This window comes from Vipera berus, assembly GCF_964194415.1.
Source record: "Vipera berus genome assembly, chromosome: 6".
Taxonomy (NCBI): domain Eukaryota; kingdom Metazoa; phylum Chordata; class Lepidosauria; order Squamata; family Viperidae; genus Vipera; species Vipera berus.
In genome coordinates, this window is record NC_138208.1 from 50452127 (window position 1) to 50465109 (window position 12983).

The 12983-nt window shown below is 34.9% G+C and overlaps 1 protein-coding gene across 1 annotated transcript in view; it reads left to right on the top strand.

Annotated features, from left to right (window-relative positions):
• The window catches only part of TMTC2 (transmembrane O-mannosyltransferase targeting cadherins 2), a 235336-nt gene extending 227090 nt beyond the window's left edge, over positions 1-8246 (top strand). The window contains exon 12 of the mRNA XM_081330298.1: positions 4732-8246. Coding sequence (XP_081186424.1) covers positions 4732-4911 — 180 coding nt within the window. The 3' untranslated portion in view covers positions 4912-8246. The remainder of the gene's footprint in view (positions 1-4731) is intronic.
• The last annotated feature ends 4737 nt before the right edge of the window (positions 8247-12983 follow it).

Genomic DNA, 12983 nt, shown 5'->3' on the forward strand with positions numbered 1-12983 from the left:
GATTAATCCTTGAACCGTGCCGGTACCCCAGGGCACAGTTCAAGGGCAGATGGACATGCTTTCAAGCAAAATGGGTCTTGTGGTCATGCATCATTTTACTTTTAAGGATGCCAAGAGCGTGTTGATGAACTTGGGGAAATAAAAGTGTTAGAGTAAGTTGCCCCCAGTGTGCTCAGTTCTCATTTAAAATCATTCTCATCTGAAACTAAATCAGATTGGGCAAGAAAGGTAGGGGGTGAATTAAAAAGTATCTCCAGCCACTGGCCCCCGCACAGTCCATAGGTTGCCTACCATGAAATAAAGGTTAGATAGAGAATGTGTTCTGTTAGTCTATATGTTTTTAATGCAACTATATAGAAAAAAAATACCAATAAGAAAGGAAAAGGGGAAATGCGAGGCACAACAGAAAAGAACAAGAGGAGAAATAAATAATTCTTACTTCAAACATTCGTGAAAGATGGTCCCTTCTACTATTACTTGTCAAGCTGAATTCAGAAAAAAGTACTCTTTTGCTGTTTCTAGTCTTCTAATTGCCTTCCTTTTCTACTGTTATCTTTTTTTCATTCTCCCTGTACCATTCTTGCCTGATAGTAGTAAATATGAGTTAGGCATCCAATCATGTATGTAGGTTTCCACAGTGACATACAGAAGTACCTTTTGACCCAAGTCTAATTTAATTGCAAGTGTAAAAATATCACTCACTGGGTCATCATGATGAACCTACTATCAATACACTCCTCTTTGCTAGCATTGCAATCTTTGGAGAAAGATCATAAATCTCTACAGGCTGGGCAACTGATTACCCAGGAACCTCCCTAATAACTGTATAATTTCCCCTAAAACCATAAAAGAATTATATTAAAAGCTTAATAAAACTGCCAGCTGGCTCCTTTTGATGTAAAGACTCTGTCTCCAAAAGGAAATGAATGAAGAGGACGTCTTTTGTTTCATGTGGCCAGGATGTCATTTGTTCTGTGGTTGGAGAAGTCCCACATTACCGGGCCAGTAGCTAATATACTGAAAATCATCTTCATCTGTCTTTTATAAAATACAGTGTGTATAAAGAAAATAAGTGAATCCATTTTCAGGTGGCAGCATGCAATTGCTACTAGGATAAGAGGCAGGTTGTGTTTTTTTTTTAAAAAAAGTCCTTTATCCTTTGCAGGCCTCAAACTATGATTGGCTTGCCATGAATGACATCTAGCACAATTGGCTGAAAAGCCCCTTCTAGACAAGGTGCCAGTTTCATGCCTTCAGCTGGGCATATTATAAGTGTGGAAGGGCAGCATTTTCATTGGAGGTGTGATGCAGGAAGAACTGAACTAAAAATTTATAACATGGTATTTGGAATAATTGGGCAGATAGTGTGCATTCTGTTGGGTTGGACAAGTTGAAAGACTTCTCTTTTTCTATCACTCCTATGTTTGTAATAAAAGCAGATCTGGACAATTGTATTAGTGATGGACGCATTTAAGCATTGAGCAAAATGGTAGGCAGCGAGCATCAATGATTTCAAAACTGTGTATTTTGTGAAGAATATCATAATATTTCCTTTCATCTGACACCACATGCCCAGCTCTCTTTAGTAGGTCTGAGGTTTCTTCTGGTTCAGTAAAGGCTTTCCTTAGTGATGCTGAATGTCCAGAATTGCCGTAGTTCAGAACAGCAAAAAGCATTTTGTGCACTGCAGAATAATCACTTCAGGAGGTACTTGGATTGATTTTATAAAACCAAACAGGTGTAAGTCTTACAACACTCTGTAAAACATAAAAAAATAAAGTTTGAAAGAAGATAGGCAGTAATTAAAGGGACGCAGTGGCTCAGTGGGTTAGGACGCTGAGCTTGTCGATCAGAAGGTCGGCAGTTTGGCGGGTCGAATCCCAAGTGCCACGTAACAGAGTGAGCGCCTGTTACTCGTCCCAGCTTCTGCCAACCTAGCAGTTTGAAAGCACATAAAAATGCAAGTAGAAAAATAGGGACCACTACGGTGGGAAGGTAACAGCGTTCCGTGCGCCTTTGGCGTCTAGTCATGCCGGCCACATGACCATGGAGACGTCCTCAGACAAGCGCTGGCTCTTCGGCTTTGAAACGGAGATGAGCACCGGCCCCTAGAGTCGGAAACGACTAACACGCATGTGCGGGGGAACCTTTGCCTTTACCTTTACCTTTACCTTAGGCAGTAATTACTTTACATCAGAAGCAGGCAACCTCTTGGTGCCCACACAATATATTTAATAACCAGTGGTGGTACTAAGCAGATCTACGATGTCACAAGAACAATGAGAAAAATACTTTAAATTTTTCAGGAAATACTAGTTATTTTTAGTTTACTGTAATAATGACCTAAGCTAAATAATGTAGTGGTTATCATTCTCATATTTAACAACTCCATACTTTTTTGTTAGGAAGTATTGAAATACTATATCCCAATAAATGAATTTGTTACTGACAGTTTCTCTCCTTGTATTGTATAACTTCCTGACTAATTTCTGCTATTTTCCTAGAACATTACTTTAGCTCATATTCACTTGAAATTGCCCCTCTTTCATTGTCTCAGGTTAACTCCTTCTTTGAACAGAGCATCTGCAGCACATAGCATGCTCTAGTACAGGGGTGTCAAACTGGTGGCCCATGGGTCGGATGCATCATGTGCAGGCCACACCCACCCTGGCTCCGCAAAGGCAAAAAATGTCACGATACGTCACAGTATGTCACAATAGAGTTTGACACCCATGCTCCAGTATCATTCATTCATTTAGGAGGCTGAAGCAGTATAAAGTTACCAGGTAGTGGAATGATGTGAAGCAGAAAGCTTATTTCCAGTATGACGGGAAGGAACTGGAGACTTCCTAGGATCCTCTACTAAGTATTTCTAAAAGTTTTAATGATGCAGCAGCAGCAGTATTCAGCATTACTAATGAGTACCATAATTGAATCTTAAGAATTATTTTTATAAACCCTCAAACCTATTAGAGACTGCTGGGCATAAAATCATTCAAATTTCAACATAATTGTTTGCCACATTGCAAAGTAGCTGCAGTGATGCAGTCAGGCAACATATTATTTACATTTAAATGTATGTTTAACCTGTTTTCTTCAATTGAACATAATAATACTTTCTTGATAACATTAATATTTGGAGCCAGCAGTGACGATAATCAAGATATTGTACATGGCATCAGAATAAAAGAAGTTACACAGTTGTTTATTTCATCAAACTGAATTCTAATTCCTTCTCATGAATGGGCTTGCTAGGAAGTTTTATTATTTTTTTATAAATATTTTATTGGTTTTTAACTATAACAATCTCCAGTGCCTGGTACAGCGTGTTGTCTTGGTTTATATTTTAACAAGAAAAAAAGGGCAATAATAATTAACAATCAATAATGATTAAGTTTGGTAATTCCATAATTAGTATATTAATTAATGGTATATTTCTTTGATCTTCCCTTCTCCCATTTATATTCTCCTTCTTCAACCTTAACCAAATATCTTAATATTTTCATATATATATGATTAGATATAGGCATTTTTTATATTTATACAGATAGTTATAATCTCTATGTATGACATTTTTTTCCAACATATTATTCTTATAACTCATCTCATTAGTTCAGCATACATCCTATTTTCATAATTTTTGTTTACGCTTAATTTCCCTTATATTCAATCCAACTCTTATCAGTCATAATTTCTTCATATGTTAGTCATCTAACTGTCCAAATTTTCCAATTTAAGTACTGATTCTCCAGTAGATGTCAGCAGTTATTTCTTTTTTCAGTTTTTTTTAAATCAAAAAGTTATTTTGTTATATATTTTTATAATTTCATCAAAAAGTCTTTAGGGTATAATCTTGACAGTTTCTTAGTTCCTAGATTTATCCAGACTGTAGTATTTTAAATCAAATTTTAGTATATCTCTTTCCTCCTTAATATTAATTCACTGCTTCCGACTATTAAGGGAATGGGGATATAGTCCCCTCCCTTCACTTCCAGAGGTTTTCTTGATTGGGGATCTTTCTCAAGGATTCAATTAGTAGATAGAAGAAAGAAGATCAGTACTCTCACCAATTCCAAGCACACTGTTCACCGGTGTTCAGGTTTCTGCTCTGGGACTTCGGCTGCAAGTAGCTTGGGCTAGATGCTGATCTCACGCTAGCCTTTCTCCTGTCAGGTTCGGAGGGCTTCCCCTGGATCAAATGAAGTGACCGGCATTGCTTCGTGATCAACGGGGCACTCCTTCTTCACGGTCACCTCTTCAGGGCAACTTTGGACCTATCTAGGGTCCCCCTGGCAGGATGAAACTAGCCATGGGGAGCGGAGATCTGCTCTCACACGGCCATGTGCTACGGGCGCAAAACCCAAAGTCCAAGGCTTGCTAGGAAGTTTTAAATGAGCATCTAATAAAATTGATTTGTCTTCCAATTTTCCTTATCAAGTAAGAAGAAGAAAAAGTTTTTGTGTGTGGAGAGCACGCTTTTGGTGATAAGAAGTCCTATTACCTGTGGTTTGCACATTAAAGGAGTTAATGTTCTCTATCTTGAACATTTTACTGCAAAGTGTGCTGTGCATCTGATCAATCCATTCCTTACTTACCATTCATGCTTCTTCCACTTGCTTAATTGTTTCCATAAAAGTAGCCTACAAAAACATACAGGAATAATTTTGCTACTTAGATGAAAGCTAAGAAAGATAAACTCATGTTTTCTCCATTCTTTTTCTTTTTGTCCAGTACCCAGCTGCCTTAATGAATTTGGGAGCTATTCTTCATCTTAATGGCAAACTTTTGGAGGCTGAATCAAACTATCTCCATGCCCTTCAGTTTAAACCGGATGATGTCATCACACAATCAAATCTTCGCAAACTCTGGAATATTATGGAAAAACAAGGCTTAAGAACAACCAAAACATAATGCAGGGTTTTAAAAAAGTGTTGTTGTTGCTGTTTGCAAAGAGTTTAGAAAACAATTAAAATCCAAACTAACTTTTGGAGTACTATTTGTTGAGTGCTCTTGCTAACTAAGCTGTAATTGTCAAAGGTTGTAATTGCTGCTAGGAGTACCTACAGGGCTGCATTTTGAGGTTTCTAATTGAAAATGAGAAAGGAGCAGAATCTTTTTGATAAGTTTCATGAAGGACTTAATAATTATTGCCCAAACCTAGAAATTTTTTTAAAAAAACAAAACAAAATCCTGAAACTGGATCACCTGAAAGGGACCCACTTTAGCATATTCACTAGGGCATATTACTCATTCTCACTTTGGTCATTTTTATGTGGTTTCTGATAGAAAAGTCATGTTGGCCTATAGAGCATCCTTCCAGTCAAACTAAGAATTTAGAAGAGGATAAAGACTGGCTTAAATTATTATTTTAGGCTGTAATTCATTAAATGTATACTAAAACTAAGTGTGTTTGCTATTTGTCTTGATATTGTATAAATCCACAGACCTGCCTTCTGAGCTACTTCACATACTGTACTAGCTCAATCATTTGAAAAAAAAAAAGAAAGATGTGGTTTCATGTCTAATCTTCACTGGCAAATGCATATTGTCAACCTGTTTGCTTGGTTGGCTGGCTGGCTGGCTGTGAATTATCCTCTGAATGTGTAAAAGCAAGCAACAGTGAAGGAGACTTGGAATATAGAATTAACCATATACAATAGTAAATGAAGAATTAAGGCAAGCTCTCTGTCATCTTCTTGTAATCTACTATGCTCCAGAGCCTGAATAGTCAATTACTTTTAAAAGTACAGCAGGTTGCTGAACCCATATTGTACAGTAAACGCTTCTATCTTTGCTTTGCCCTTGTACAAAATGGGAGTGATCTGTGTTTTAAAACCGAACCTATCCACTGGGTAGGAGAACTGAACCTTGCTCTCAACTTCAACTTTGTTATGCTTTGTTGCTTTATCCAGCTTGCCTTACTTCCAAGATCAGATCACAGTTAAGCTGGAGAGCCATGTCCATAGTAATTAAATATAAAGAATGGATTTAGGTTTGTTCTTTTCAACAATACATATTTTATTAAAAAGAAATCCATTTGTATACAAACATTTTAAATATGAACTGGGTAGACATATGAAGAAGAAACATGCATTTTCTGCCTTTTAGTACATTGAAAGCAAAGGATAGAACAGTGTGGTGAACATGTTACTAACATTGTTTTTGAAAATATGCAAACACTTGTAGCTTGTTGCATCTGTACATGCTGTAGAATGCATTCATCGATTGATTACATGGTGCATCAAGCACACATAAAGCAAACTACTATCTCCATTAAACTGATACCCAGGTTGCCAGTTTGTGTAAATATACTTTCCAAGTACGTTGTCATTGGATTAACAACAAATTTGTAGGCATGCATTTGGTGAATGCATTTTTTTGAAATGTTAGCAGCAGGATTTACCAACTGATTGTGAAAAATAAACTATTGTGCTATTTGCAAGAAACTAAAAGCTTAATTTTTTAAAAAAAATAGTGAATCCACAAAGTGTTAGACCAAAAGGAATTATGTGACTGACAATATTTTTTTGCATTTATTATTTTTGCATTTATTTAATTTTATTTATAGATGAAGAGAAAAATGTGTGCAAATTCTAACCCAATTCTGCATTCTTTTCTTAGGTTTAATATTTCAGCTTATTTAGCCTAATTTTTATGATTTGCATAATAGCATTATTTAAAAACTAGACCATTTACCAAATCCCTTTATTAACTAAATAAATTACACTGTAATTTCAAAATGGCATATATCCCCAACCATCAGTTTTAAATCAGTTTGACTGGCACCAAAGACCTATTGCAGACATGTTCAAGGGCTTGCTATTGGCTGACTTAATTTTTCATCTATGAAATATATAGCCAATTCTAAATTCATACTTAAAGCCATTTCAAATTAAAATGGGAAGCATGGATGATTGTTTCAGAAATAGGGAGCTAGTTCTATGATCCTTTGCATCCTGGCACTACATCCTGCAGTATCATAGATTGAAGGTTAGGTGTCTCTAAGAATCCTCCCTAAGTTGAAAAAAAGTGTTTGTATTGAATATCATTCTGTTGTTATTACTTTGGAAGTGATGCATTGTTGAAGGTTTTTATTTGCCAACTGTAGCTAATAGTTCTTTAGCTAGGATTCCACAACTGTTGCCAGTCTTCTGGTTGCTTTTCATGGTGTGCTTTTAAATGTTTAAAGAATGTATTGGTGTTTAGAAGGAAACAGGAACACATTTATTTTGTGCATTTTAGTCACCCCAGCTTTCTATGTAGACTTATTAAGGAACAATGGGCTATTTTCTCAGCATAACCACAATTTATGTCATCCTTGGTGATACTCTGAGCTTGCTTGATTTTCCACTAGAGTACCATTGTTAGAAAAAATTTATTATTAGGCACCATCTTTTAATTTCAGTTTTTTTTGCATTAGCCAATTTTATTTTAGAGCTTTGTGCAGTTGAGTGACCTTTAAATTTTTTCCTTCCAAGTGCAGTTCCAGAAACTGTTTTATGGGATAGAGAAAACTAAAATGTTAACCTATGAAATTCAACGTTCTTACTGTTATGCATTCAGATATGGATAAAATGCAATGCTAGCTTGTGTCTATTTAACGGAACAATGTACTGTTGCATCATTTTCTCAAAACTGTAAAATCAAATGCTGTATTAATGATGAAGATTGAATTTTTAGCATCATCCTATGTATGTATACTCAAGAGTAAATCCAATTAAATTCAGTGGGTCAAACTCCATGGAATTGTGTATAGGATAGCAATTTAACTGTATTAATATGACATTCTGAAATGTTAAACTTAGGCATCAGATGCAAAGTCAACTTCCTAGTTGTAACATTTTACTTTTTATTATACCGTCTCCTTTTTTGTGTTCTTTATTCATAATTACGTTTCTTATACACTAGATTTCCATGAAGTTGTACAGAAGTTTTGCTTGTCTCAAACCGAACAATAACAAATTGTTAAAATCTTGTTTTTCCATTCATTTTCAGTATAGGGTTAGGCTTTATATCTCTCAATTTTCAAATAAGTTTAAAATTATTGTCTCTGCTCAGGGATTTGTGGTGGATATTGCAGACAGTGCTTAAAAATAAGAGCACAAATTTACTAAATTAAATTTTTATTTTTTGAGAAAGCATATTTGTATAAATTATCAAGATTTGTAGGGTTTCCTTTTTGTAGAAATAATTGTTTATGTGCCAGATAAGAAAATCCACTTTGTTTTCAGTAATAAATGATTGATAACAAATACACCGAGGTCACTGTCATCCATTATTATCAGCACTTAATTAATTTTTATTGAATATATTATATATTAAGTATCATAATACGAAAGTAATAGCAGTTTATTTTTATTGAAAATGGCTGAATTGACTGTACTCTATTAAACCATAATTTAGGTTTTTTTTAAAATTTTACTTTACAATGATGTCTGAACCCTCATAATCTATATTCTGAAATTTAGAATTATGGGTGAATTAAGGCATATGACAAATCATGGTTCAAACAAAACATGATTTATGAACACTGTTATACACTAGCAATTGTGTATAGCAATATTTCTCTGAATATTCCAGAATCTCAAGGTACTCTCTAGTGCTGTCTCTTACATATTCCTTACTGTTTCCTGAAAGAGATAGAAGATTTGTCCCTTATTACACTTCAGGGGGGAAAACCCTGAATATTAGGGATGTACTTGTTCACAAGATTCTGGGCAGACTTTTTGATTCAGTGTTTCAGAAAAGAGACAAGACTAATTATGCACTCTGATTTAATGCAGTGTTAAAGTGGTAAAAGAAATATGTTTTCTATTGATTAGGATGAGGTAATCCAGTGGATATAATTTATTTTTTAATCAAGCAAGAAGATCATGGATATCATTGATGATATAGCTGGTATAAGAGACCCTTATTCAGTTTGGAATGTAGTGAAAAAAATCCCACCCCCCAGATTTAGCCCTTATCTTTCATTTACAATTTTGAAAGAAGGAAAAATGAAGACTCTACCAACACATTCTAACTTAACAACTGGACCTCAGCTAAAGAATATAATGATTGATTTCAGTGTTAACTCTTGCTCTATGAGATGCCCAGAAGAAAGGTGGTTGTTGTTGTTGTGTTGTGTTTTTTCATCTACATGTGAAATGAGTAGTAGTAGTAGTCTCTGGACTACTGTTTTTTTTTTTTTTGATCTTTTGGAATATAATTGATAAAAATGAGTACAATAATATTTGAAGGGATTTGCTAAATGCCGCTTAGGATGTCATTATGACAATATATCTGAAATAAATTTACAACACAAACAAAGACAAAAATAAAACAGCTTTACTAAATAGATACCAATTCAAAGCAGTCAAAGAATGAGTTGCTAGGTATAATTACATGCCAGGATAATTAAATCTGATAATAAAAATAGGTTTTTCTTTTGTAATGTGAAATAGAATTTCTTTTTTTATTTTGCTTCATACTATCCCTTATCATTCTTAATTTTTATGTTTATTGTTAAAATATTAAAATACAAAGAAAGTAGAAATATGATACAAAAAGGGACACTTTTACATTTGAATTAAAAAAACAGAAAAAAAGAAAAACACCTTTTTAGTAATATGCCCCTCCTTTCCTTCTGTTTACATTTTCAACGCTGAGCCACAGTTTAGATACTTGAATATTGCATCAAACATCAGTAATTGTTAGTTTCCTTATGAGTCTTAAAAATCAAATTTCAGATGTCTAAACCTACCTTGCTCTGTGACATATCGTATAAAAGGGAGCCATTTCTGCTTGAATTGTTAAACATCTATTGTGGATATATACTGTCAGTTTTGCTGTTGCAGCATATTGTCCAATTTTAGTCACCCATCTGCTAGTGGAGGCACGGTTTCTCATTTTAGTATCATGTACAAAATGAACCAACTACCTACCTCTATTGTACTATCTTTTGGGCTGTATTTTATTCTAATGCAAAGCCAAAAATCATAAAACATTTTGAAGTAATGAGTCCTGGTAAAGCTACATCACACAAAGGCTGTTCTTGATAGAAGTACTAATTCTAGTGTGTTTTGAGGGGAGCTTTCTTTGGGAAGATCACGCCTGACCCTAATAACATTTGATCATGTTAAATTGCTAGTAGAACTGAGCCGTTAATGAATCAGAATCATTCATGCCAGACCAATAAAGCCAATTAAATTGAAGGAAAAAAATGAAAAGCGCTCATCAGCATTCTTGAGAGAATAATCAAGTCTGCCCTTCAAAAATATTCATCTCATGACTGGGGTACTACATGGCAAGCATAGCAATCAGAATTTTTTGTGATATTGTAAATGGCTACCTTTTCCCAGGCAACTGTCATAATCGATCAAGCATCTCATCATTAGCCAGCCAGCCAGGATATTGTGATGGCTGTCTAAAAAGAAACTATATGCAACTTTGCAGGAAGCAATACAGTACGAGGTCAGATATTCTACCAGGGCATTGCAGAAATATAATACTATATTTTGCCATAATAGGAATATCCAAGACATTCCCCAGAGAATGCAAATAATTTTTTAATAAACATGAGCCAAATTCAGAATAACTTTTATGCAAATAATAAATTTCCTGTTTAGCTTATAGACCTCCACAAAAAAGCCCTAAGGTATGAACCATACTTAAAATGTATACCTACACACTCCAAAATCATTAAGAATCACTCATATATAAATAAAACAAGTTCCCATTTTTGTGACAGCAGAAGAAAAAGATTTCAAGGTATATAGTTTGTCATAGGAAATCAATGGACTGAGTGATTACTACTCCTTTCTACAGAGGTGATTCTTGCCTTAGAATAATAATGGTTCAGAAATTCTTGATTCATTCCCTAATGGCTGTGATTATGCTGGACATAATTCTATCATGTTGTACTTGCTGGGAGGAGGAGGAGGAGGAAGAGACTACTAGGAAGAACAAATTAGCAAATTCTGTGTGATAACTTCTGGGTTTCCTTTAGTAGTTTAGTATTCATTAAGGGTCCAAAGTCTCTTTTATCTTCCGGATGTGTTCAGTTACAACTTCCATAATTGAGTTGCTTATTGTTGATCCTGAGAGAAATTTTTGAGATTGCAATCCAGTGCATTTGTAGAACTTCAAATGAAAGGTGACTACAGTCCTTGGAACTCCCTGAACTTGATTGTTTGCTTGCAGGTATTTCATCAGTTAACTAGGTAAAATCAACAGTGCTTGTGAGTGTAGGGTTTGCTCATTAAAAAAACAGAAGGACCAGAACACATCTCCAACAGCCAACACAAACAACTCAGAATTAATACCAAACAAAGTCAAGCAAGGAACTACCAAAGAGATATACTGTCAAGCAGACAAAAATAAAGCAATAATCAAGAACCAACAAGGAGAAAATCCATAATCTCTCTCTCTCTCTTGTCTTTGCTGAATCTTCCTTTTTAAAAATTTAGGATACAATCTTATTCTATTTTAAAAGACAAATTGGGAATTGTAAGATACATAGGGCAGATTCCGTCCCCCCTGCTCATGGATAACCTCTGAAGATGAAAGAGGAGAGCCTACCTCATAAGCATCCCAGCTGTTAGTATGGTAATAATGAAGGTTCATTTTTGCTACTCTAACCACATTAATATCAAAAATAGAACAAGCAGGAAGAAAACACATTGTTTTGGAACTGTTGAGTCAAAGTTTCAGTTTCTTGGAAAATTATGCTTGCAACTATTCAAAGAGGGAAGAAATCTAATGAAAAATTGGAAAAGGAAAAAAATGGAGAAATGCTGTCCTTCTATCCTATCAGCCCATCAAGGTTTAGTTTGGGTTACAACTCCACAGATTGTCCTAGACATTTGTAATGTGGTACTACCTCTCCTAAACTCAATGGGTTATTGTTCTCACTATATATTTTATAGCTTTTGCTTTCATATGTAGACATTCAAATGTATTCAAACTTATTTTGCATAGTTTCCCAGGAGAGAAACGTTTTATTTCAAGGGCAACTCAATTAATGTGGAATTGTAGCATTGTGTATAATAGTCTTGGGGCTAAATAAATTCTTTTTCCAAACTTTGATGATGATGATGACAATTTTAAAATGTAGTGCATTTTATTACATTGGTATGGTTCTGGTTGAAGTATGAAATTTCCAGAAGTACAAGGAAATTAATACAAGGCAATCTATTGTTTCTTTCTTTCATTGAAAACCATTTTTTCATTTTCTGGTTTTTGTCCTCTTTATGAAAACATCACGCTAGCAAATAGCAATGCATATTTTTTTCAGATGAAGAAATTTGAGTTTCCTTTTAGTGCTGTTAGTGTATGTTCTGTATTAAGTGACAGGGAACTTACATTGCCAGAAAGACTACAATCTAGAGTCTGAGATGCATCACAAAGCTTGCAAATATCTGGGGAGGGGTGGGTAGGAAACTTTTAAATTTTCCTGTTATTTAATTCATTATTTAATATATTTCTGCCCATAATTCAATGCTTGTTCTTTTAGCATGAAACAGACTAGTAATGATGTTTATAGATCATCAGATGGATGGATAAATGGATAGATAATGTTATAAAGAGCACATAGTTCCACAAGGATGTTCCATGTTCTTTCTTTTGTATGGCATTTTATGGGATCTAGGAACTATGTCTTTTCTGTAGTTGCCCCTGTGTGCTGCCACCACGTGGCTGTTTTGGAGTAATTACAATGTGGGCAGTCAGACCCTCCTGCCCTATGATGTATTTCCTCTTCCCTCCCCTTTCTGGGATGGACTTCCTCCTCCTTTGTCTCTGGAGAGAATCCCATCCTCCATTATTATTCAGCTAACATGTGACAACAGCAGATGTGCAGTCGCTGGGAATATTACCATTTTCTGACCATTCTGAATCCAAGCCATTGTGTATTAATTAATCTCTTCATAAGACCTCTATGGTCTAGATAAGCAGATTTCCTTAACATTAACAGCTCTCTTCAAATAGTTGAACTCGTGGAAAAC